The sequence below is a fragment of the Hippocampus bargibanti genome, linkage group LG01 (assembly GCF_051943395.1).
Source record: "Hippocampus bargibanti isolate YZ-2025 linkage group LG01, ASM5194339v1, whole genome shotgun sequence".
NCBI lineage: Eukaryota > Metazoa > Chordata > Actinopteri > Syngnathiformes > Syngnathidae > Hippocampus > Hippocampus bargibanti.
In genome coordinates, this window is record NC_142734.1 from 7,961,363 (window position 1) to 7,986,550 (window position 25,188).

Here is a 25,188-nt window from a genome sequence, read left to right on the forward strand (position 1 = left end):
GCTTTTTTCTAACTGTGAATAATGATACACAATACTCTATATAAAAAACATGTCATTAACACAAACATTGCCAATGAATTAGTTTCATTTGGATTTTTTTATATGACGTAAACAGTATCGAGGGACACAACAACTAGCTAAGAACATATTCAGGTATCTTATTTTAGTGCATGATAAAGAATGGGTAGTAAATAAATTTCAGTGAATGTCTTTATGTACATCATAGATATCACAAAAATATATCATATTCATCACAAATACGGCATATTTTCTTTCCAATGTGCGGCCCTACAGTTAAACAACTTTTTGTGATATTTGTGTTTGGTGGTGGCTGAGACAAAAGGCAACTGTTTTATTGCAGAACAAACGCACGTTTAAAGGACAACCGACTCGCGCTGAATATTCTGGAAGTCTTGTTTTTGAGTTGGTGACGAGTCCTGACGTCACGTCACGGAAGGAACGCCCCTGACCGAGAAAGGACACACTGTAGCAGTCCTTTCATCACGTCAATGCATTTTGCGGTACTTTGTTTGGTCTGAAAACTTCGGGTTAATCCGTGTTGATGGCGAAATTAGAAGGAAAACACATAAATAATGCGATGGTGAATCGTCGTGTGTTGCACAGAGCAACTATTTGATATTTGCTGACAAAAATTCCAAGGAAAAAAAATCAGCCCAATTCCACTGAGCTTTGTCGCCATCTTCTGCCTTTTTTGGGTGCTACATTTCCCCCCCAGATACCTCAAAATGTCACGGAACAAATTGTGTAATCAATTGCCAACATGTTTCCTCTACAGAACTATTTGAATCATATTCATAACTGGATGAGTAACAAGAAAGCATCTTCTCCGAATCTGAAGCCATGGTTTTGATTCTCGAGCAAGGCAAGACGTCTTGGCGTGACACCACGAACAAGGAGGCGGTACTTTCTGAAACTGGCCACTTCCGGTTTCAAATTGAAGTAGTTTTTAGACACATTTTTATTGGTGTTTTGCATTTGAGTAAAAATATCATACTGCGTGTTTTGGATATTTTAGATGCTATAAAACGTTTTTCTGACGTCAGTTAGGAAACAAAAAATGGTGTCGGTTGTCCTTTAAGACAGCATTTGAAGCATTCCTGTCAGGGGCATCACTTGCACATACACATTAAAAACAAACGGAGAAAATGACAAAGGTCTTCTTTTCCTTTCGGCTTTTCCCTTCAAGGGGTCGCCACAGTGAATCAGTGTCCTCCATCTTCAGAGGTTTGATCTGCATGTTTGTTTTGGCCAAGCTTTTACGCCGGATGCCCTTCCTGACGCAACCCTCGGTATTTATCCGGGCTTGGGACCGGCACAAGAAGACAAATGGTGACCCATTAAAATAATTCCAATACACGTGCATCAAGTTCATCACACGAGGCGAGCCGTTCTTAATTGTGTGACCTATTTGCACAGAATGCCACTCTTCTAACAATCAGCCACATTCAAGTTTTATATTAAGAGTATGTATAAAATACACGGTGTTCAGCAGCTATGATAAAAGCACACGCGTTGTAACAACACAGGTAACACGAATGTAGCATTGTTTCTTCGGTTCAGCAAACAGTTAAACACAATAACGTTTCCTGGTTGCAAGAACTTGTTCAAATACGAAGCCGGCGGATTTTTAACCATATCGGTGGCAATATAAAACGCATTCGTCGTATATACGGTGTGTTACAGTTTAAAATTATGCCTGTCACCCCGGCATCAGTTAAGATTTGGGGTTAACCGCTAACGTTCGCAAATAACATAATCAAACGAGCACTCGGATTGACGTCTGAACACTTTTTAACCTCACCCATTGGTCATATGTACGCTTGAGAAGAGCTAGCGATAACTGAGCAGAAGAAACGATTTCGTAGCCATGACAGATAGAGACAAGTGAAGACTATCAGCGGATGGTAGGCTAGCCCGCCGCTTGTAGCCTATTAATGTATTTGCAAGTAGCTTGTTGCTAAGCTAGCAACAAGAGCTCGCCACAATGCTCTATCATTGGATCGTGGCTACATTAAAAATTGCGCTTTGGGGGCTACAGTCACTCTGTACCAGCCCTTACAACGCCCAGTTGGCCTATGGGACGAAAAGACCAGGGCATTTGTGAGCACAACTATTTAGGGGGGAAACTCTGTCAGCAGCGGCCGGAGAAACCCACGCAGACAGTGGTCGAAAGAAGTACTTGTGCTTACCTCGAATGCGTGTTACTCTCACTTCTCCATCTTGAACTAACAAGTGGGAGGGCAAGACGAGATCTCGCGAGAATTGCCATCGGTCGCGTAGACCAGGCGGGGCGGGGACAGCAGCAGTCGGCACGCCCATGTTAAAAAAAAGTCAAACGATATCAATTTGAAATCACCCGTACCGCACACTTCATCCACTTTGGACAGTGCGGGTGTGCATTAACATGCAAAGAATGAATGTAGTAACGCGTCTTTCGCATTACAGGTCTGCAAATGGTTTACTTTTTCAGAGTGGGGTCTCCCTGTTTGGAGTTTGCATGCTCTCCTCAGGCCAGCGGGGGTTTTCTCCGGGTCCTCCGGTTTCCTCACACATTCCAAAAACATACTTGGCTGGCTGATTGAACACTCCAAATCAATCTGAGGTGTGGGTGTGCCGTTATTGGTGGCTACCGATTCAGGGTGTACCGCCGCATACCCGAAAACAGCTGGGATAGGCAACAGCGCCCTCTGCGACCCGAGTAAAGAATAAGTGGTTGGGAAGATGAATGAAAGAAGAAATCAAAGCGCGTTTTTTTCTTCATTAAAAAAAATACGTGATTCTGTTAACTTCAAGGTTGTCCTTAATTTTATTTTACCCGCGTGGTTTTGCAGTGACACTGTGAAGTGTCCCTTATTCTCAGATCTGAAAGGTGGCAATCCTCCAAATGAACCTGATCAATTGTTGACAGAGACAACTTTTTCATAGCGGTTATTACGCCCCACTTTAACACCACTCGCAGCTTTATTCTTCAATTGTTGGGTCGACTCATGAACTGAACACCTGAGATCTCCCCAGATGGGGTCAATAATATTGAAGTCAGAAGACTGATACCGACCATTTTCAACCAGAAGCTTCACATGATTCTGCTGCTGCCAATGACATGGTGACGTGGCTGTTTTGGAACAAAATCATGTTGGAACATCTGAATACATTGGATCTATCCTTTTCAAAGCTTAACAGTTTGACCATTGTCTCTCATTCTCTTCTCAGTGACTAAGGTTCGTTTTATTATTCATTTGTTCCGAAATGGGGCAAGGAAATTAAATTCTGCCAGTCTATGCAATCCTGAGTACAACTGAAATTATTTACACACACACCCTCTCTGCGAAGCACGCGGCGTTCACACACAAAATCAATTACTTCATATTTGGAAAAACAAAATCTAGTTATAATTTCTTGTCCATGTCGTAAATAAGGCATGTTTAAAACGGTACACAAAAACACAAAAGTGAACTTCTATGATGATTAATAATCAACTAAAGCAGGAGAAAACAAAATAAACTCACTTCCCTGGTGCACTTCAAATGTTATACAGCCAAGACATGACGAAACATGACAATTACTGCATACAAATATAAAAACAGCTATTTAAAAAAATACAACAATGTGTCATGTACACTGATAAGAAAAGTTCATCTGCACTATAAAAACAAAATTACAACATACACACACACAAGTTGATCATTCACGTTCTCACTTGGTACATCAGACATTCTATTTCTTGAACATTCTGTGGAATGAATGCCAAAACCTAGCAGGTATTACAGTGGCCAGGCCAGATAGTGACCAAATCAAGTGTTTCATGGCCTCTACGGGGCATAATCGTTTGGAATTTATTATTTGTCCTTTTTATTTTGGGGGTCCAGTAAGCAAGATATATTTTGCTACATGTTTACCCAGAAATCATGAACTAAAAGTTCAAGTTTTGATCCTTTCATATCTTTTTCTTCTTTTCTTTTTTTTAAGAAAAACATTATATCCACTGCATATCATCTTTTTTTCCTTTGCTCTTGCAATCTGGCTATATACACACACATCACAAATATTACATATGTACAACTAAAACAAATGTCAGAGTATGAAAAGATTGCCAACAAAATGTTGTCTATATTTGGACTGCGTTTGCAAAACACAACAGGGACCAAGAAGAATGACAGTCGTGTGGAAAGAGTATCATGAGCAAATAGGCTAAAGTTGACAAAACAGTGCCTTTTTGAAATAAATTAAAATATAATAAATATAAGTGTACAAGATCAATTCTTGCTTCTCCTCAATTCATTTGAAGAACAATCTAACAGTATACTGTAATTGAAATGTTTAACAAGCAACAGTGATTTTTCATTGAATGTCTTAGCAAAATTGTGGAGACTGATGTCTTCAAAAGTTTGATTTAAAAAAAAAGGTTGACTTGATGTTAAAAAAAAAAAAAAAATCACACCCAACATTGCATCTGCATTGGAAATAGATTTGAACTGAAAAAGAGGTATACTTTCCTTTCCCTTTAAAAAACGTGATTGGAAAAGCCGATTAGTAGAGGTAGTCCCCACTATGTGGCCTTGAGAACAGGAAGTGAAAGGTGTGCTTGTGACACCGTTCTGCACAGTCAGTAGTGGAGTGCCAAATAAAGCTGCTAAGTAGCTAAGCAAATGTTAGCAAAAACATGGTCAAACACATGGAAACATCAGTAAACAACTGAAGTATAAAAGATAGATTACTATTATTACTATTATTACTTCAATAATAATTTGCACACAAACAAAAAAGTATCCCTACTCAGGTATTAAGCGGCAGTTGCAGATTCCATCACAAAAGCAGTTTGCCATTGCGGTGAATCTTCAAAATTTTCCCAAGTCTCTGTTTTGCTGTTGCAAGTCCTTTCTTTGGCCGTTTCCCTGAATACCAAAGAAAACACATGCGAGATATATGAGAAGAGGGACAAAGACAAGGATTGTGTCACTTCTCTCTTAGAACTTACCTTGACCGACGCTCGCCGTGCCTTGACTGGCTAGCCCTGACGGCGACGCACCAGAGAGTGAGCTGCTGTTTTGCGGAGACAAGGATGGTCGGCGTGAAGTAAGAAATACGCCGGGTGCCATGGCACCACCCCCTCGAGGACCACCAGGCCCGAAAGGTCCTGGCCCTGCTGTGTATTCATGGTCCAGTAAACTGGCCGAATAGTAATCCATCCTCCTGTGTGGGCTGAAGTCTGGGGCCGACTCTGGAAGTTGCGCTGGCGAGGGCGGACCCTGATCTGCATGAACTGGAGGAGGGCTCGCAACAGGAACAGGTGGACGCACCTTTTTAGTGTACTTCCTTTTAGCAGGCTTTTGCTGCTCCTGATTGAAAGATAAAAAAGGCAGAAAAGTGTTCTTGTGCTTGAATAAAATTCAAATATGTTCCAGCTCAACAACTTTCATTGTGATTTTGTCATTGCTTCTATGCTCACCTGCTGCGCTAGTTTGGCTGCGGCTGCTGCCAGGCCCGTTTCCACCGAGGCCACTCGAGCGCCGTCACGGGCTGGTCGGTCCTGTTTTGGAAGCGTAGGCATCACTCGAGCTGACGAGTAAATGCAAGACATAAATGAGCAGACACTCAAGGATCAACATTTCAAATGAAAACTTGAGGTCAACTCAGCTCTTGCCTTTAGGGCTCCAAGGTGTGTCATCCCAGTTTTTTTTGCGCTTCATCTTGGCCTTGTTTGCATGGTCCTCTTCATCAGACTCTAACGACGGATACACTTAGAAGAAACACCAATGAAAATAGAAATTTAGTGTTACATACCCACCAACGATAAGTGAAAATCTACTGAAATAAAATTATAGATTTTAAAATTATTATTATTTTTATCTATAGTTTTACTTTCGTGATGAACCAGGGGGGGAGACTGGTTGTCTGTTGGAGGTTGCTCACCATATTCAGAATCTTTAAAACAGGTTCCAAGTGTCTCCTGTTCATCTGGACTTTCATCTTCGCTAAGATGGCGTGTTGGACGCTTAATGGGCCGTTTTCCAGGCCTTTGGACGACTGCTTTTTTCTCAGAGGTCTTTTTTACACCCCCAGTCACCCACACGGCTCGGCCACCTTTCCCCTTTACTATTCCCAATCCCTCAGTCAGTCCTCCAGAGATAGACAAGGGGGATGAGGAGGAGGAGGAGGAAGAAGAGGAGGAAGAAGAGGATGACGAAGACGAAGAAGGTGGGTTCGCCATGGACAGCATACCCTGGATGGCATCGCGAGTACTGGGAGAGGCCGGAGCTTCCTCACTGGAGGAGAAAAAAAGTTGAGGAAATCACCTCAAAGAGAAGGTGATGGGGCACATATGCAAAATAATTTCTTATCATGATTAGAAATGTTGACCTTAAAATGAAGATATTTTACTCAAGTGTTCCAACCTGAGTGCAGAGGGGTCCAAGCCTGCCACCTGCTTGCTGGCTTTCAGTAAGTCCAGGATGCCTCCTGCACCACCCTTCACACCATGAGCAGCCAGTGCCTCTTCATCTGTGGTATAATCCTCCTGAGGCCAAGTGCACAAACGTGACACTTTACAAATTCTAAATTTTCATCTCAGAGATTATGCTTGATAAACGGGTGGGGGTAAATGGGGCTAAATTTAATGAAAGTGAGTAATGGTCCCAAAACGGGCACAGTAGTCAAAAATACACAATCGCTCATTATGCAATGCCACTGCGATGGCTAGAATGCATGACAGCAGCAAACAGATAAGTCAACTTTAACATAAAAGCAAAACAAGTAATACTTTACTTCAACATTAATGCCTTACAAGGCTTTTATTTTGAAACTGTCCCTCAGAAGCAATCATGGTGTCTGACTCGACTCAAACTGTGACTGGTCTGACTGCAGTCACGCTACGCGAGATCTACTTATCTTTCAGCTTTTGCCTTCAAGGGGTCGCCACGGCGAGATCCAATGCGCAAACATGCACTGACTCCGTTGAATCTTGTCCATTCATGATTATTTTCAGTATACAAGCATACCTGCACGCTGCTTACGTGCACCCTTTGTGATTAAAATAGTCTGGCTGAAATTCAGCAGGTCACAAGTGAAGTGTCTGATTCAGTCTATCGAAGTTTACACCAAGACTGATCTTACCTCAATATCAAAGTCTACCTCTCCTGGCTCCCGGATACGATTTGGGTCGGAGCAAGGCTTGGCCCTGGGCAGCTTTCTTGGAAGACCTGAAGGCATATTTTACCACATCATGTCACATATTAAATTGCATTAGGCACGATGATCACACGGCCTGAAACAAACTGTTTTGAGTAATGGTTTGTGAGTCAAAATGTGTATTATGGGCATTACCCAAACACAAGAAACATGCAAAAGTGAGAATCTATTTTTTTCTATGAATCGAATGACCGAAAAATGTTCCAAAATGCTTGACTGAGCTGGAATCAGGTCACCTACGCCTGGGTAATTGACATGGAGGTAAGCTCGTTCATGCTTATGCCACACCAGTGAGTTAGTTACGAGCTTTGACTGGTTTCTCATTGAGTCCGTGGTGGCGAATAAGCTACGCTTTTGACAAGTATCGTGCCTATGCGATACAATACAATTCATATTGATTTATGGAGTGCTTTAACAACAGCTGAAGCTGTAACAAAGCGCTTAACATGGACAGCTATCATATACAGGAAAAAAGATAGTAGGATGAGGAAAGACGGAGAAGCAATGCTATTCGTGAAACTAACATACAAGTTACATCATAAAACACCAGAATTAAATGCTTGGACGATTGGGACATGTCTGGCTCTAACGGCACTAAAGTAGCAAGCATATAAGTTTGAAGACTAAACTGGAAGGCAATTTAATTAAAGTGCTTTATACACTAGATAGGTCTGAAACTTGATAAGTGCGTGTGTATATAGTAATCTTTCGAAGAAAATAAAGGCTTTTAGGTGCGCCTTATACAGACACTCCCCAACGAGATACGTTCCAAACAGTGGTTCGCAAGGTGAATTTGTTCGTAAGTTGCTTCAATACTATATTTTGTATGGAAATTATGTTTAAGGCTTATATAAGTATGTTTAAGGTTTATATAATTATGTTTAAGGTTTATATACGTATGTTTGAGGTTTATATAAATATGTTTAAGGCGTGTATAAGTAACCTGTATTGGTTTGCACTGAAAAATAAACAGTTAATAAAATACTACATGTTACTACAAAAAATATTCGTATGTACCGTTGTTTGTAACTCGAATGTTCGTAAGGAAAGTAGGGTATATTAAAAGAAATATTTAGTCATGATACTAGTTTGCTTGTTTAATAAAAACCGTTGCTTCAGGTGTCTGAGATGAACTTGTGAAAATGTGTTCCTCAAAATAATAATAATACATTTCATTTATAAGCGCCTTTCAGAATATTGCTTCTCAAATCAAAACATTGACTAACAAAACTGTTAAAGAAAACTTTTTTTTCGAGGCATGGATCTCTTCATTTTCACCATGGTGTACAAGTTGTAGTGTTTTTCCATCTCACCGCTGAATTTCTTCTTCTTGCTTGATCCAGTAAGTTTGCGCCGCGGAGGCGGGGTCTCATCTATTTGAAGCTCGTCCTCCGATTCGAGGTCAGAGAGACTGGAACCCTCCATTGCAAGGTGCCGGTAGTTGGCAGCCGCCCCTGCACCATTGCTACCCGCTTTCTTGCTGCAGTTGGAAGGAAGGGTGGGAGAAAAAAAACATAGTTGGAACCTTAGCCTTTAGTGGGAACAGGAGATTATCAACATAGCAAGAAATTTAAAAAGTTTACCCTTTAATTTTCCCATTGGTCAGCACAAGTTTCAACTTGCTTTTGTTTAACTTTCCTTCAAATCCCTCGATAGGCAACTCCAACTGAAAAGAAGGAAGGTTTGCAGTAAAAAAAAGCAAAATAATGCTTCCACTTTGAAACTTTTAAAATGAACCACGACAAAATGTCAGAAGTGTGTACCTTGTTCTTGCCTCTGGACTTGCCAGGTTGGATTTTTTTCAGTGTATGCTTGGTGTGGATCTCAAGTAGATCCAACTCTCCTGCTTCTGTCTTCAGGAGACCCTTTTGGTTCTTTTTTTTGGGTCCCGGTGGCCCGAGACCTGCAATCATATCCTTGGGTTTAAAACCTTTCTTCTTTCCAGGAGGCCGGCCTGAGTTCTGAGAGGAGGTCAAGGGGGCTTTTGATAGCGGCGAGCCAGGAAATTGTGGCCCAGTGCGGCCAATATTTTGTTGAAAAATGTCCTATGAAGAGAACAGAAGGCAAATGTGGTCTCTATACTCTAAATACAGCTGAAAGCGAGAGCCTTCCAACCCAAAAAGAAAAAAAATCAGTTGCTCATCCCACACCATAAAATGATGCATGTTACCTCAACCAGACGGATTTCTTTAGCCAAGTCCTTGACCAGTGTCTGCGTATTGATGGTTTCTGGAATTTCCACTTCATGATCCCCCAGCGCCTGTGTGTAGGATACAGCAGAGTAAATCAACTCCGATAGCAGATTGCTCCATGTGTAATATAATGTGCACAATGACACTCTTCAGGGGTCACATGAAAAAACAAAACCAATGAAAAGGTCCTAAATCGAAACAAAGCACTTCACTATAGAGATGTATACAAGGCCAATATCGCATGATTAAAATTGCGACAATATCATCGTTTTCATGTAAAAGCAGAACGTACATTGAATGTGGCAGGTTGTTTTACATGTGTGCAGTTCCAGCACCACACGGTGAGGTTTACAAGTGCAGTTTAATTTTAATTAGGTATGTTTTGACCACTTGCTTTAAAGAAACATGCTAATTGCCAGATGAAGGGGAATGTAGCACTTTTGAGATCTCCTCAAAATTGACGTGATTCACCGCATATGTGGATTACCAAGATAATGTGATAATGTATTCAGGGTTTTTAGGTCATTTACCAAAATGGTGCCAGGCACAAGTGGCAGCCTCGGTTAGGATTCCTATTAATGAGACATTTACTCACAATTTCTCATGTAAACTTTATTTATATTTTATGCTCTGCAAACACACTCCCACACCCACAGGTTAAAAGTGAAAACCTGGTCTGATTAGTCACCTGGTCAAAACTATGTTTTAAATTGGCATCTGCAGCATTAATCATTCCCACAAATCACTTTTGGCCCGATTGAGATGATCACAGCATTGGGAACTACATCGACAATGATATGTTGTACCAATGAGCCAATAGTAATACCTTATTGTTACCAAGCTGATTTGTCACTGGTATGTACAAATGAACACTTTTTTTTCAGGGTGAGATTTTTTTTACTATTCCCCACAGTAGTCAGCCTTCCCCACAATATTGTGACAATATAGTATTGTGAGGTTCATAGTGTGATGTTTGGATATCATTATATCACTACTTCATCCTTCGTCATCAATCCAGCCTAAGAGTCACGTTAGTTACCTCTTTCCTGGTCCAAGTCCGGAAGGCATTATTTAGGGCTTTTGCTCCATGAACAAGGTAAGTGGCAGGATGCCTGCGGTTTTCTCTCAAACCTTCCAGATATAACAATGTATGTTACAAAAATAAACACCATGAAAAAAACTAAATAAGTGAGGGGTGCACATTTCTATATTACCTCTGAAGGTATCAAGAAGGTGTTTCCCAACATACCAGCACACTGTCTCAAAGTTGGGAAACTTAAATAAATCGGCTGTGCTCAACCGCTTCTCTAATTCATATGCCCTTAAAACACAAGCAGAGAAATATGTAGTTATTACATGATGACCCGTATAATAATAATAATAATAATAATAATAATAATAATAAATTTTTCAACATGCGCCCAGTGTCTGAAATAACGCATGCCCGGACACCCGGGGCGTGCAACTTTTACGTCGGGCGTACAACTTACAAAATGTCTCCGCCCGGGTGGCCAACAACTTCTTCAAGAATTTTTTTTTTTTTTTTTTTTTTTTCAAATCAAACGTTTGCTTTATTCAATAAAGCAAATGTTTGAACGAAGATTTCAAAATCTGAATAAATTATTCCGATTTCGAAATCTTCGTTCGGTTTGGAAATTTTGGAATTTCGGTTCGTTTGTCAATTTGCATACTCAGTCTGGCAGCCAATCAGAAGCTTGCTTCGTGCAAGCTTCGTCCCGAGCGTTATAAGGTCAGGCATTTGCATGTTAAGAAGAAAGATTCAAAAGAAGCTAACAACATTTATGACGCTACAAAACGTAAACGTACATTATCCCGTGACTGTAAAGTGTTCTTGAGAATTTTGAAAGGCGCTTAGAAATCAATGTATCACGATTAAAAGCATCGTGGGGAAAGGAGTTCACGTGGCTTGTAGCAGACGACGCAATGCAAACATTGCATTGTCCAACATGACGAACAGTGTATGGACAAACGACAATTGGAGCAAAATCATCTGCAAGGGATATTTAGGATAAATTAAGCAAAGGAACATTTGTGGTAGGTACATCCCTAATAAAAAAATCCTTAATACAATGTTATTTCTTTGCGATTAGTCGTCTTATTGTGTTTCAAGTTGTGAAAAATGGGGCAGGCATCTTTATGGCCGGGCAGGCAACTTTTCAGAGTTGTCTGCCCTGGTGTCCCATAACTTTTTGTCATGAGTTTAAGACACTGCATGCGCCTTTATTCCCATCTCTTGTCTAGTTTTTAGAGGGGACATGTTGATGGCATTAAGAGTTTGAGGAAACTAACCGAAGCTGCATGTCAATGTTAAGACTATGCAAAAAGTTTCCCCCAAAGGCCAGACAGTCGACTGGGGTCAGCACAGCATGAATCCATCCTGGAACAAATGTGATCAATGTCATGTTCACAAGTGCTAGGATATGGCTGGTCAATTAAATATAATGAAATATAAAAAACGCAATATGGAAGTGAAAGAGTCATTTTCTCTTACCTGTTGGAATGAACAAAGTGTTTCCTTGTTTGACAGAGCACTTGTAGCACATGTCAACCTGGTCTCCAAAAAACATCTCGTTCTGATTGGACGAGGAATTCCAGCGCTCAAAGAGTGCTAGGTTGGCTGGTGTGGGGGATATTAGGTAGAATATTTTCTCTCCCTGAAAGAACAGGATAGTTGGAAGGGTCTTGAAATGAAAACCAATTAACGGAATCAAAAATGCTCATTTAGAATTGTTGTCCTCACCCGTAAAACATGATACCAAACTGAAGTGCCTCCAAAGTCAACGTGAAAGTCTGTATAACTATCTTTCACCCCCATGAGGCAGTATTTCTGCACATTGGGCCGCTCGAACACAGACTCCTCAGGCCACAGGTTCTCCACCCACGACAGCTTCCTGACTATCTTTGGAGTCTCCACGAGGTTTGAAAGTCTGAGGTAAAACAAAAGAACAATTGCTGTAAAATGTAACGCGTTTTCCTCCGGCTATTTACGCATTTATCAGTGGAATCATTTGTACACTGTCAAGCGCTCGAAAGTAAGTGGAAAGCATTCCCAGAGTAGATGAGGATGACCATTGCCTAAGACAGGGAGCCAGCCCATTTGGACATTATGCAAAAAAAATAGCACACGCACTTGGGTTATCTTGGTGTTCAGCCCAACGGAATTTAGGACTTGGTAAACTCCTTCACAGGAATAACTCATTCGCCAGGTTACAAATCTATCAGTTCATGGAAAGACAACCCATTAAAATGTATTTGTTCTGTTAGTTTATGGATGCTGGTGCTGATATCATGGGACATCCAGGGGCGTGATATTCAAATCAAGAAGACTGTGTTTTACTAAGGTATCACTTAAATTTGCATATACTCTAAATCAGGGGTGTCAAACTCCGGTCCTCGAGGGCCATGGTCCGACACGTTTTGCTAAACAACTGAGGCTGTGTTGCAACAGGTATGTTGCAACAGGGAGACTTGGAAAACATGTAGGACATCAGCCCTCGAGGACCGGAGTTTGACAGCCCTGCTCTAACTAAATAAATAGCTTGTCAGAAGACTGAGGAGTTTTGGCAACAGTCGAACAAGCATACACAAAGTGGCTTCATGGAAAATGTGCCCCCTGCCGGCAGTAAAAGACAATGTTCCTGTGTTCGAGCCTTTGTTCAGTGTCCGAGCGAACATCTCTGACACAGGGACAAATGTACTCTGGTGTACACGTTCTTATTTGGTAAAGTACTGCGCTTAACAATGCAAAATGTATCAACTATCTCACACGCTAAATGTGAAAAGCATCCGAGAGCTGGAAGGGGTTAAGCCTTCAATTCATGCAGTTTGAAAGTTATGGTAGTTTAGAAAAATAAGAAAACATTAAGAATCATGTTATTATTCATGTTCATTTCTAGAACCTGGTTTCCGAGAACTCCAGACTGATGACATTTAGTACTCGGTCTCTGTTGGGGCTGTTGTAGTACTCAGCAAAGTCACCAAGTCGCATCTTCAGGTCGCACTGGCGAGACACGTCGATCACGTCAATCTCCTTATCCGAACCTGCACGCAGGCACAATTTCGCAATCAGTTCTGCCTTCATGTTGAGATGTATGCAGAAATCACTTTGGGTTCAAATATGGCATGACATGAACTCTGTCCAGATTGTGGTCCATGTGGATTACCAATGTAGTGTTCAACATCGCTGACACAGAACGATGCTGGTGGCAGTGTCATGCCCAGCCCGTCTCGCCTCAAAACCATGACGGGAACGCTGAATGAATGTTCTTCAAGAAACTCCACCGTAAGTTGGGCCCCCAACGGCTTCAGCAGGACTTCATCTGCACTGTGGATAACAACAAGGCTTGTTTACAAACCGTATGTTTTCAAATTCTATCAAAAGGCGCTCAAAGCTTCCAGTTTCAACAGCATGTATCTAGTTCATCTATCCATCATCTGAGGATCGCGGGCATGCAGAAGCTAATCCGGGCCAGCGGGATTCACCCTAAACTAGTTGTCAACCAATGGCAGGGCATTCAGACAAATAACCATTTGCACTCACTCACTCACTCAACAAACTAGACTTCTTCAACTTGTAAGAGGTACCAAAACCTTCATTACTGAAAAAAAACTTTTGTTTCATTTTTTTTTTCAAATTCAAGACATAAAAAAACATTTATCAACAACTGAAAAAAAGTAAACAATTCCGACAGGTATAAAATATGTATTTAAATTGTGCACAAAATGAACCAGCCAGTGATGGCCAAGCGGGCATATCATAACTAATTGACACACTGAGTCAGGTGTGTCTTATCCCCATGGCAGAGGCTCTGTCGAACCCTTGGTTAAGATCCTAGGTTAAGAACCACTATCTATATTGATCAATTAACCTTGAAATGTGTGAAGAAACCCCAAAAAGGGACAGGGGAATGTGCAAACGCCACACAGGAAAGCTGGGGCCCAGAATCAAACTCAGGATTTCTGCACTGTGTCACAATAATAAGGATTGCAATGTGCTGTTCAACTTGAGTTGAATCAAAATCTAAACAATTGTTTTTTTTTTTTTTTCTTTTCGGGAAAGTTTTTTTCACCCTCTAATGGTAAATAACGTTTTTCCAATATGTACATTGATAGAGATTGTACCTGGGAAACGTTCGACTGCGTAGCTCCCTCACAAATTGTGGACTGCCCGTCTTCACCAAACGGGTTGGATCTCTCACCACAGTCGTAGCTCCATCTGCTTGCTTGTTGCCGCCACGGCGTTTACGCACTGTCAACATGGAGAACAAAGCTTGAATATTATGACATATATTTGCATCGGTATGTATGGTCGTAGTTCAAGCAGATTCTGGATGTCCACTGTTGTGACTTAGATGAAGATCAGAGCACATTTTCTGACCAATTTATGCAGAAATCCAGGAAGCCACAAAGGTTTTGCATACTTTTTCATGCAACTGTAAATAGGTGCCGTAGTTAACACTTGTCAGAAAAGGAACATGAGACTTACTGACAGATGGTCCATGAGTGAGCTGACAGTTGGGGCAGTGATAGAGGTCTATCTCTGTTGCTTTCTCCTCCTCTACTCCAACGCAGCTATGAAATGATAAAGAACAAAACACACACAAAAAAACAGTTTGCACTGTGTACACCAGTACTAAAAAATGTGTATTTCTAAACAATGGATGAGCAGGGAATATTGTGCGGCAAGAAAGCACGGATGTAACAGTTTGAGACATCAATGGGGGTCGCAAAAACACCAAGAGTAGGAAGATACGCTCGCAAAAACGATGAATTGAGTTACAATTGTCACTACAACCCGAGTAGAACAAATCCAGAATTTAGAAAATCTGATTGTGGTATCAGTAAAAAAATGTTTTGAAACTAATGGCCATTTTTGGAATGTAATATTGCCTATACAGTATAACTTGTTTTAAAAAGAAGAAAAAAAAAACGGTTTCAAATTCGCTGAAAAATGTCACATTATTATTTATCAATATATACTCCTCTGAATGTATGGCAAATTTCAGTCAAAGTAGGCACCAATGAGATTGTATGGAAAAAAATCAGAGGTGTTCTGAAAATCAATTCAACTAAATTAGAAATGTCTCAAGTAAAAGCAAACTAGCTTAAAATATGCTCATTTTGTTCAAGAGAGAGTGCATTTTGGAGGCATTTGAAGTGCTCATTCCATGTTTTTCACAATATTTTTGTCAGGAATAATGGCAGTTGATTATGAGTTGTAGAATGATGAATGTTCTGTTACTCAAATTACTGCAAATTACTGGCTTTACGGCAAACTCCAATGCAATAAATACGATCACAACAGTAGGATTAAAAAAAAAAAGATGAAATACTGACCTTCCATGGAACCAGTCTTGACAAATGTCACACTCGATCATGAAGCGAGTCACATCATATGGCAGGCGACACAAGCAGTACACTGGTACAGAAGCCATATTGATCGTGTGTGTTTATATTTATTCGGGAGAAGCTACCACTCTAATTCAAAAGTTTCAATTATCCAATGTAATTCTGATGATTTGTGTGCTGTACTAAGGTTGGAGCAGGTGAAGACGCATCCGACTGGGTGCACCAGGAGAGCTGAAATACATGCACAGAAAAGAAATCCATAACTATGTTCAATTAAAGAATAGCCATCGGTGGACACCGCAATTATGCTTGAACGTAAAAGTCTCGATAACGTGAAATATAGTCTAAGTTGTAGAATTGCATATTGTCATTAAGTTACAGGGTAAGTAACTTTAGACGAGCAACTTCATACTGATCAACGTCGATTATTGTTTTCTATTATAGTTTCAATATAAAATGAAAGGTTTGTTACTTGTAAACACACTCGGAATCGGGATGTTGTGATGCTAGCTCGGCATGTCAGCTAGCGATGTTGCTAATCTCACAACGTTTGCTAAATCAATGCAAAATTGCAATACATTTCCGAAGCCCAAATAACTACCTGCTTTAATTGTGCAACTCAAAATAAATATGAAGAGTAGTTTATACAAGGTATCTTATAGCTCAAAGTACTGTTGAACAACTCACCGAACTGGCCGTCCGCGAGGCCGAGCTTGCAATGGCCGCCGTAGAAACAGTTGACAAACCTACGGCAGATCAGTGGAACTGCGGACGAACTATTCAGTGGACTTGATTATTAAGAGATGACTTCTCCATATTTTATATGTCTACCAGCGACAATAAAACGCCCCAAGGACAACGTCACGACGCATTCAAAATGGAAATTTGGAAGCGACTAGCAACAGCACTTCAGATAGATGACAGCGGAGTTCAAATACATTGACGCCATTTTCAAAGACAACAGCGTCACCGTTGTTCATCACTGTTAACATGAGCGCGGACAATAAAGTTTGCAGCACGCAAAATCTCTTCGCTGAGGCGTATAAAAATAAACTAAAGCAGTCAGTTTAGTCAGTGTGTAGTGTCGTTTAGAATAATTATGTACTACTGTATTGAGGCAATTATAGCGGTAGCTATCGTAACAGCTACTTATTTTTTTTAATACCAAATACTGTAGCGGATGAACAGTCCCGCAAATGGCGTTTCCCCCGTTGTACTTTCTCGCCCCCTGGTGACCAACTCAAGTGTAACAGATAAAACCATTATTTTGTACAACTTCAATGATATGCTTTCTTACAATGGTTCAAACGGTTTTATCACAGACACAAGAATCAGCATAAATGGCATCTGCAAGCCAATCGCTCTGGTTTATAAAAACAGTATATGTACGTACACACACTGTACACTTTATCTTAAATCCTCTTTTCTTTTTAGGTTTGAGTACAGTATTCAAAGTCAAACCAATGTCACCGTGATACTCGCAATATTAGTAGATTCTTAATCTCTTGTAAAAGCAAAAAGTGGATAAAGTAAATGTTAAGTAACTCCCCCAATAACAAAAGTTCCTAAATTTTGCCTCGCCCAGACATTAGAAACACTGCAGGATGCGACGAGAATGTCATTATAATATCATTAATATAAAGCAGTGTTTTTCAGGAAATGTTGCAATTTCTCAAAAATATACATTCTAGAATTATATTTAAAACGCCGCATTGAAAGTCTCCCCTTTCTTTCTTGTGTGGCAAAAAGTAAAACATATCAAAATATCTGGATGTATTTCTAGTTTAATGCTGAAAATGTTTTCATCATATTTTGCAGTCCAAAAAAGTGAAAGAATTTGGGAATACGCCAATAACGTTTGAGAGTGATCAGCATGTTTTGAATGCTAATAAAAACATATGGTATTGTATATGTTTGTTTTGTTTATAAGATAACCTTTATTACAATGTATAATGTAATGATGACCATGGTGGATAGTTGTGCATGTATAATACATACAGAACTGAATGTTGATGTTGAACATCATTTATTTGAATTAGTTACAAAAGATAAATAAAAGCAAAAGTTGATTGTGTTACAATGTACAAAGGGCAAATCACTAGCAAGATACTTTTTAGGATTTCCCAAATGTGTTTCTTCATCGCTGGTTCTCAGTCATGCATGAACGGGACTGCCTTGACTTTGACGGCATCCAAACAGAAGGTAAAGTAAAACGTTGTGATGATTGTGAGAGGAATTAAGTTTGACGAGGCAAATATTTTCCGTTTTGTGACAGAAAGATGTTTTGAAAAAAAAAAAAAAAATAGGGTGAGTCCCATGGAACATATATGAGAACCAGCGTTTCATTTGTTAAGATCACAATATTCTAATGAAACATCACCATTAAAAATACAAAAATAATATTTCTCTCTCCCTCCTTTTTTATTTTATTTTAGTTTCTTGTTTTGTAAGATTTTGGAAATACAAAGCCAGATCCACATTATACAATGTGACAATCAAGCTTGCTGTATTCAAGTTAGTATCAGACATGACTGCGAAGGATACAGAAAATCACCGGTTAATTCTAAAACAATACCCACGGTAAACCAACTATTTGATCTTCTCAATGTTTGATCTTATGAATGAAGTTCAGAAACACCGCAAATATGTTTCATCCTCCACGGCTAGGTATGCTGCTAAACTAGTCCAGTGAAATGCATCTGCTTGCATACTGCTTCACAGAAGATGTGTGCATAACATGAAGGGCTGGGTTGTCTTTCATCATGAACCTTTGGCAGTGTGTATTGAGCACATGAATTTCAGATTATTGTATGACAGTTTGCGGTCAACGATGCCAATTAACATTTAAAAAGAAAATAAGAAAATTGGTTGAGTCATTCAGAAAATGCTCATTTGAGTGTATGAATGATTTCATGTGATTCCAATGGAGAAACACGACATACACACAAAAAAATGGAAAAGGCAAAATGTGCTAATCTAAACAAGCTGCCAGGTCACAATAACTTGGCAGTTGCTTCACGGTTTGCATTTTACTCCAAAGCACATCATCATAATATTTGATGATATTTGACGGCTAACGTGGAAAGAAACGTTTCTGCTGTGGGCTTTGCTTTACCAAGGCGATGAATGTCACCAGCGGCTGATTGTACCTTGGGGCAATCACATTAGATGTCAAATTGCAGAGAGTTGAAGTTTTGATAGGAAAATTCCCAGATGATGTCGTATATTGACATCGTATTAGTAGTTGATTGAATGTAACAGATGTGATGGCTCACAATGCTAATAAGCGACCTGAAACACATTGCCAGTCCAGCGGACAATTCGGAGTGCTCACTGACTTCACAGTGAAGAGGTCGCAAGTTCGAGTCCTGCACCGGCCTCCCTGTGTGCAGTTTGCATGTTCTCCCTGGGCCCGCGTGGGTTTTCTCCTGGTACTCCAGTCTCCTCTCACATTCCAAAAACATGCGTGTTAGGCTGATAGAACACTCCAAATTGTCCCAAGGTGTGAGTGTGAGCACAAATGGTTTTTCATATCTGCAATTGGTTGGCAACTGGTTCAGGGTGTCCTCTGCCTACTGCCTGAACAGAGCTGGGATAGGCTCCAACGTCCCCCATCACCCGAGTGAGGCTAAAGGTGTTTGTAAAATGAATAAATGAAAGAATTATGATCAGAGCTTTGACTGTCGCCCCAAATTCCTATTCTCGAATCATGTTGATATACTTTGGGCGGTTGGCAAATACTTTTGCTGTGCAAATTTGAGTTTGGCACTGGGATTAATGAGCCACACAGCAGAAATCCATTGTTGCTTTTGTTAAGTCTAAATTGCACAACTGAAAATAAAGGCTACCCCGGAAGCCGCTAACATTTTTGTTTGTTGGTTTTGTTTTATGGTCCACTGAAGCAATTTGTGCTTGAAGCCAACGGTTCGAAAAGTTTCATCACTTCACTTTTACAAAAATATTTTATGACGTACAGACAAATCATGACAATACACGCTGATCAATTTCCATGATCATGACTAATTGCACTTTTAAAATTGATAGTCTTTTCACTGCAAGCATTGACAAGTGGAAACAAAACATGTCATCAACATATATTTTCTCAGTTTCGGGAGGTACGATGGTGAAGTTTGGATAAGTAAATGTTTGTCGGGCATGCGGCGCAAATTCTCGGCCACAGACTTACATAAAAAACGAGATCCACGCATCTGGCTAATGACAAAGCTAAGGTGGTAAATTCAATGTCACCTTCAAACTGACCATACTCAAAGCTCTCAGATTTCACATTCACACTCCATTACGTCACTCTCCGATGCAGTTAACCCCCCAGTGGGTAGTTATCTCTAAGACTAGATTTACAATGCAGGGCCGAGTGCTCATTTACTGATTGGTGCCAATGTCAGATTTTGAAAATGGAAGCTGGGCAGCAACAACCACATTATGCTGTTTTTAGTTGGTCTCAACCGATTCTTGCAGTTATGGTTTAAACACAGTTAATCTCAACAGGTTGTCGTTGGCAATTAAGATTAGTTTATTTTTCTAAAGTAGCATTATTTAAAGGACAACCGACGTCTCCGGACAAGTTGCGTGCAGGGATGCGTCCTCTCTCCATTGCTCTTCTCTCTCTACAGGAACGAGTGCACCTCAACGCACCCAGCTGTCAAATTCATAAAGTTCGCAGACGACACCACGGTCATCGGTCTCATCAAAGACGGCGACGAGTCTGTGTACTGACAACAAGTGGAGCAGCTGGAGCTCTGGTGCAGCCGTCACAACCTGGAGCTGAACACGCTCAAGACAGTTGAGATGATCGTGGACTTCAGGAAACATCCATCACCACAGCTACCCCTCTTACTATCCAACTGCCTTGTGTCAACCGTTGAGACCTTCAAGTTCCTGGGAATCACAGTCTCCCAGGACATGAAGTGGGAGGTCAACACCAACTCTATCCTAAAAAAGGCCCAACAGAGAATGTAGTTCCTGAGGCTGCTAAAGAAGCATGGCCTGCCACAGGAGGTGCTGCAACATTTCTACACGGCTGTCATCGAATCCATCCTGTGTTCTTCCATCACCGTTTGGTTCGGGGCCGCCACAAAAATGGACAAGATCCGACTTCAACGGACAGTTAGGACGGCGGAAAAAATCATTGGCACCGCCCTACCCACTCTCGAGGACTTGCACACTGCAAGAATCCAAACTAGGGCGCGGAAAATCCTACTGGACCCTCCGCACCCTGCCCACCACCTTTTCCAGCTACTCCACTCAGGCAGGCGCTACCGATCCATGCGCACCAAATCCAGCAGACATTTAAACAGCTTCTTCCCCCAAAAACCTTGTGTTGCACCCAAAAGCCGCCAGAAGAGGGCGCCCAAGCTCCATATAAGGAATTTATCAGCCTGTGGAAACTGAGGTGGCCATAGGACGTCGCCATTTTGGATGAGACATTTCCCCCCAATGTTGCCTCAAAATGGCATGGAATAAATGTTTTAATCGATTGCAAACATGTATGCTTTCTTCTTCAGAACTATTTGAATCATATTCATCACTGGATGTGTAACATGAAAGCATATTCTCCGAATCTGAAGCCATTGGTTTGATTCTCGAGCAATGCAAGACGTCTTGGCGTGACGTCACGAACTGGGGGCGGGACTTTCTGAAAATGCCCAATTCGCAGCTCAATTTTTTGCAGATTATGGACAAGCCATTTTTTTTTGCATTTGAATAAAAATATCCTACTGCATGTTTTGGGTATTTTAGATGCTATAAAACATTTTTCTGATGTCAGTTAAAAAACAAAAAAGTGACGTCGGTTGTCCTTTAAACCCTATTTCATTGTTTTACAGTAGTTTCCTACTGTGTATTAACCTTTTCTGCCTGTGTAGTCTGTAAAATTAGTTGAAAATTACACGCACATGTTTAGGGGATGTATTCATTCCTATGTATGTATATCCTTACTTAAAACTATTAATTTAGGCAATTTTCAATACTTTTAAAGGGGTGGATGGGCCAGATCCTTCCTTTTTCCCCTGGTATTTGCGACATTGGCTCACTTCCCATGATCCGCGAATAGCAGAGGAATACCGTAAAGTAAATCCAGCCGAATACTACAAATGGATCGGTGCTACATCCTGCTGCAACTTAGTTATTGCTTTTCTGGTGCCTTTGTTTTCACAATTATACCAACCTCGGTTTCATTCCTGTCCCAGAGGAAGCGTGGAGGCAGGGGTGTCTGTAGGGTGATTCTTTTTGGCACTGGAAGGTACAGCAGCTTTCAGACAGGAGGAGGAGCAGCAAGTTGAGGACGAAGAGGAAGAAGTGCCCAATGCCCCCCCACTGGCAACTTTGCTGTTTGCAGCGGGAGTAGCACCAGGCGGTGAGGAGACGGCCGGCGGAGAGGCGGCGGGGCGGGAAGGCAGCAGCGGTTGGGTTGGATGTGACGAGCCGGGCAGCTGGACGACAGCCGGCGTGTGCGCTAGAGACTGCGGCAGTACGGGGGCTTGTGGCCGGATGGGGGTTTGCGGTTGGGGCTGATGATGTACGTGCTGGCCCAGCGGGGACTGCTGGAAGATCATCTGCTGCTGGAGGTGTAAACTGGGTTGCATTTCTCGTACTTGGGCCGTTTGCACTTGTGATGGAGTCCCGGTTAGGACGGGAAGGCCCCCCGCTGTCATGTTCTGGGGACGGGCTGACACGGGCAAGCTGCCAGTGGCCAGGGATACCTGTGGGTTCAGTGGGACCAACGGAAACCAACTCGGTGAAGCCACCTGTTTGGGGAAAGACATCTTGTGGTCATGTTGCTACGGTTTGCTCTTTATACTGGTGGGCCAAGCCAAACCAAGCATCTTTGTGTAATCTATCGAGGCCTGCACAAGTAATCAAACTTTATTCACGATCGAGAGTTTGGCTGCCGCAATTCAATTAACCTTATCTGCTGCATATCTCATCAAGCACGTTGTCATCAACTCATTCACTGCCAGACATGCAAAAATGTGTCCACACCGGTGCCCGGGTTTTTGTCATTGTCACTCGAATTCCAGGACCCACAGAACATTGAGTTTTAGGACTACATAAACATTCAATGCAGTGCAAGAAACCTTAGACTATCGTCTTTCAACAGAAAAAAGAGTTAATTCCTAAATTATATGGATGTGGAGTTATATGAGCTTGAAATGAGGGCGGCTGTCAAAAAGACAACACAATACATACATGTTGTGTTTTATAGTGCTTTAACAACAGCTGAAGCTGGAACAAAGCACTTACATGCTTACAGTACATGCTTACTGGCAACGGTATCCAAATCTCATGACATTCCATAGTGTAGTGCTACCAATTTAATTTTAAATGTTTGTCATAACAATCATGAAGAAGCAGCCAGATTGTAAAACCTCCTCTTTTTGTAACCGGGAGTTTTAATGAGCATGATGAGAAAGAAGCACAGAGCATTTTTGTCTTTGTGTCTCAGAATACGAATGGCTTGTATTCATTTATAAGCGCGTGCATGTGGGTGTGTGTTGGTGGTACCTCATTTGGCTGGGTCCAGCCTCCCAACTCTTGCACCTGCTGAATGTGCTTGATCTGATTGAGAGAAGGCTTGGGCGTGTTCTGGCCCACTGTCTCCTTTGTCCAATTGTCAAGCAACTTGTGCCATTCATCATTTATGGTGCTCTTCCTGGGAGGGCTGTGATCTGTACAAAAAATGAAGCATGCAGACACAGTGATCACTTTCCGTCATTAAGCGCCCAGATAGTTGACTTCCTCTTTTTTCTATAAAAGCACTGCTTTGACAAGCTTCTGAAACTACGGCCACAAATCACAGTCATATTCAGAGATCGGGGACGCATGTTGCATGACTTGGACTGGAGACGACTTGAGTCGTTGATTGTATTGCTTGCTTGGCAAAACCTTTTGAAGGGCGAGAATTTTATTTGAATTTAATGACTTGCTAAGTCATTGTGGGCGGCATGATTCATGCTAAAACGGGAATCTCCAAACTCAGAGATTGTGGGTTGTCCAAGTGTCCTTGAGCGAGATACTGAACTCTTAATTGTTCTTGATGCTCTACGCTAGTCATATTCACTGATATGTCTGTGTAGGCTCTCAGTCGTACATGAGTGATCCATCGAGGGAAACGTTTCTTCAGCAGTCATCTGTACATCCTTGAAGGGGTAGGATGTTTCGCTCCTCATCCAAAGAGCTTCGTCAGCTAACTAAAGTTGTGCTGGCAACCCTGGCCCTATATCCCTAATGGACAGTGGTGACCATGACAGACAGGTCCATGTGCCGGCCCCCTGCTCTAAGGTTGGGGTTACAAGCACAACTTCAGTTCGCCGACGAAGCTCTTTGGATGAAGAGCGAAACATCTGACAGCTTCAAAGAAGTATAGATGACAGCTGAAGAAACCTTTTCCTCAAGTGCACTGACTCATGCCGCTCCATGACAATTCCAACCCCCAAATATTTAATATAAGCATCATATTTTGCACAACATTTTGGTCAAATGCCAGACTTTACTCCTTGGGCTTCAGGGGACCACTGTATAGATGATCTATTATTCTAAGTGGAAACAGACTCCTCTTTGAGCTGCTTTTCTGGGCATTAGCATCTCTGCCATTTTTGTTGAGGCAAGGCCCTGTCAACAAATTTAATTGATTGAAACTTAATAAATAGAAAACATACAAAGTGCATAAAGTTAATGCCTTTCATTAACTCCCATTCATTTCATAGATAAATTGATTTGGCAAACAGATTGGTACCAAAAACAATTCATATTTTTACATTATGATGCGGTTTCTAAATCTGATGACTACAGTAAGTTTACTTCCATACAGTGCACAAGAATCCATTATTTGTTATCACAGTCAGATACATTTGTATCTGTACAGGCTCATGCAAACATCAGTCAAAAACAGAAGAATTTTTTGAAACAGTTTATAAACATAAATTCTTTGGTTTACTCCCACCTCTGTCTGGTAGCATACCTCTTTTGACAGGCAAGGGGGAACAATCCTTGGAGCTGTGATGAGGAGTTCCTCCACTCTGCTCTGTACCCGAAAAACTGCTCGACTGCTGGAATGCTGGACAGGGAGTACCAAAAATAATGATATAACAAAAACCAGGGAACAATCATGGGCACAGACAATTTATCTACCAGCATGTGTGACTCCGTTGTTATCCATGTGAGATTGAGGTCGCGGTCGCAGTTTGATTTTGGCTGGCCTGGGTCGCCGAGGGGAGATGGGTGGGGGCGCTGTGGGAAGAGTAGGACTCCGAGACAAGCAAGTAGGAAGACTTTGCCTTTGGTCTTTTTGGGAACGAAGGTGTCTGTATAGCTCTTGCAACTCTCGGTTCTGCTGGGCCTGAAGTGACACCACTTCTTTGATGTGCCTAAATGTCCAAAACACACTCAATATGTTGTAAGAAGT

At 41.3% G+C, this 25,188-nt stretch overlaps 3 protein-coding genes across 4 annotated transcripts in view; all 3 read right to left on the reverse strand.

Annotated features, from left to right (window-relative positions):
* The window catches only part of huwe1 (HECT, UBA and WWE domain containing E3 ubiquitin protein ligase 1), a 46,332-nt gene extending 44,102 nt beyond the window's left edge, over positions 1-2,230 (reverse strand). Inside the window, exon 1 of the mRNA XM_088993436.1 lies at positions 2,211-2,230. The gene's annotated coding sequence lies outside the window, so the exon portion shown is untranslated. The remainder of the gene's footprint in view (positions 1-2,210) is intronic.
* Positions 2,231-3,387: 1,157 nt separating this feature from the next.
* phf8 (PHD finger protein 8) lies at positions 3,388-16,720 on the reverse strand. Its single transcript, XM_088993513.1, has 22 exons — positions 16,455-16,720; positions 15,756-15,998; positions 14,905-14,990; positions 14,541-14,667; positions 13,583-13,743; positions 13,319-13,460; positions 12,160-12,346; positions 11,911-12,073; positions 11,709-11,796; positions 10,613-10,719; positions 10,438-10,529; positions 9,377-9,466; positions 8,970-9,251; positions 8,790-8,872; positions 8,520-8,686; positions 7,132-7,217; positions 6,414-6,535; positions 5,932-6,284; positions 5,663-5,758; positions 5,468-5,577; positions 4,997-5,357; positions 3,388-4,913 (listed from the first exon to the last, which is right to left on the reverse strand). Exons 2-22 carry the CDS (start codon positions 15,851-15,853, stop codon positions 4,825-4,827), a joined length of 3,090 nt encoding a protein of 1,029 aa, XP_088849639.1. The 5' UTR covers positions 15,854-15,998; positions 16,455-16,720; the 3' UTR covers positions 3,388-4,824.
* A 1,278-nt stretch (positions 16,721-17,998) lies between these two features.
* wnk3 (WNK lysine deficient protein kinase 3) overlaps positions 17,999-25,188 on the reverse strand; it is a 56,067-nt gene continuing 48,877 nt past the window's right edge. The window contains exons 22-26 of one of the 2 annotated variants that reach the window (XM_088993532.1): positions 24,915-25,150; positions 24,745-24,840; positions 23,289-23,452; positions 21,952-22,531; positions 17,999-19,395 (exon numbers count right to left, since the gene is read on the reverse strand). In XM_088993532.1, coding sequence (XP_088849658.1) covers positions 21,959-22,531; positions 23,289-23,452; positions 24,745-24,840; positions 24,915-25,150 — 1,069 coding nt within the window. In that variant the 3' untranslated portion in view covers positions 17,999-19,395; positions 21,952-21,958. Of the gene's footprint in view, positions 22,532-23,288; positions 23,453-24,744; positions 24,841-24,914; positions 25,151-25,188 lie in introns of both variants that reach the window. The other variant, XM_088993524.1, reaches the window with a different exon arrangement.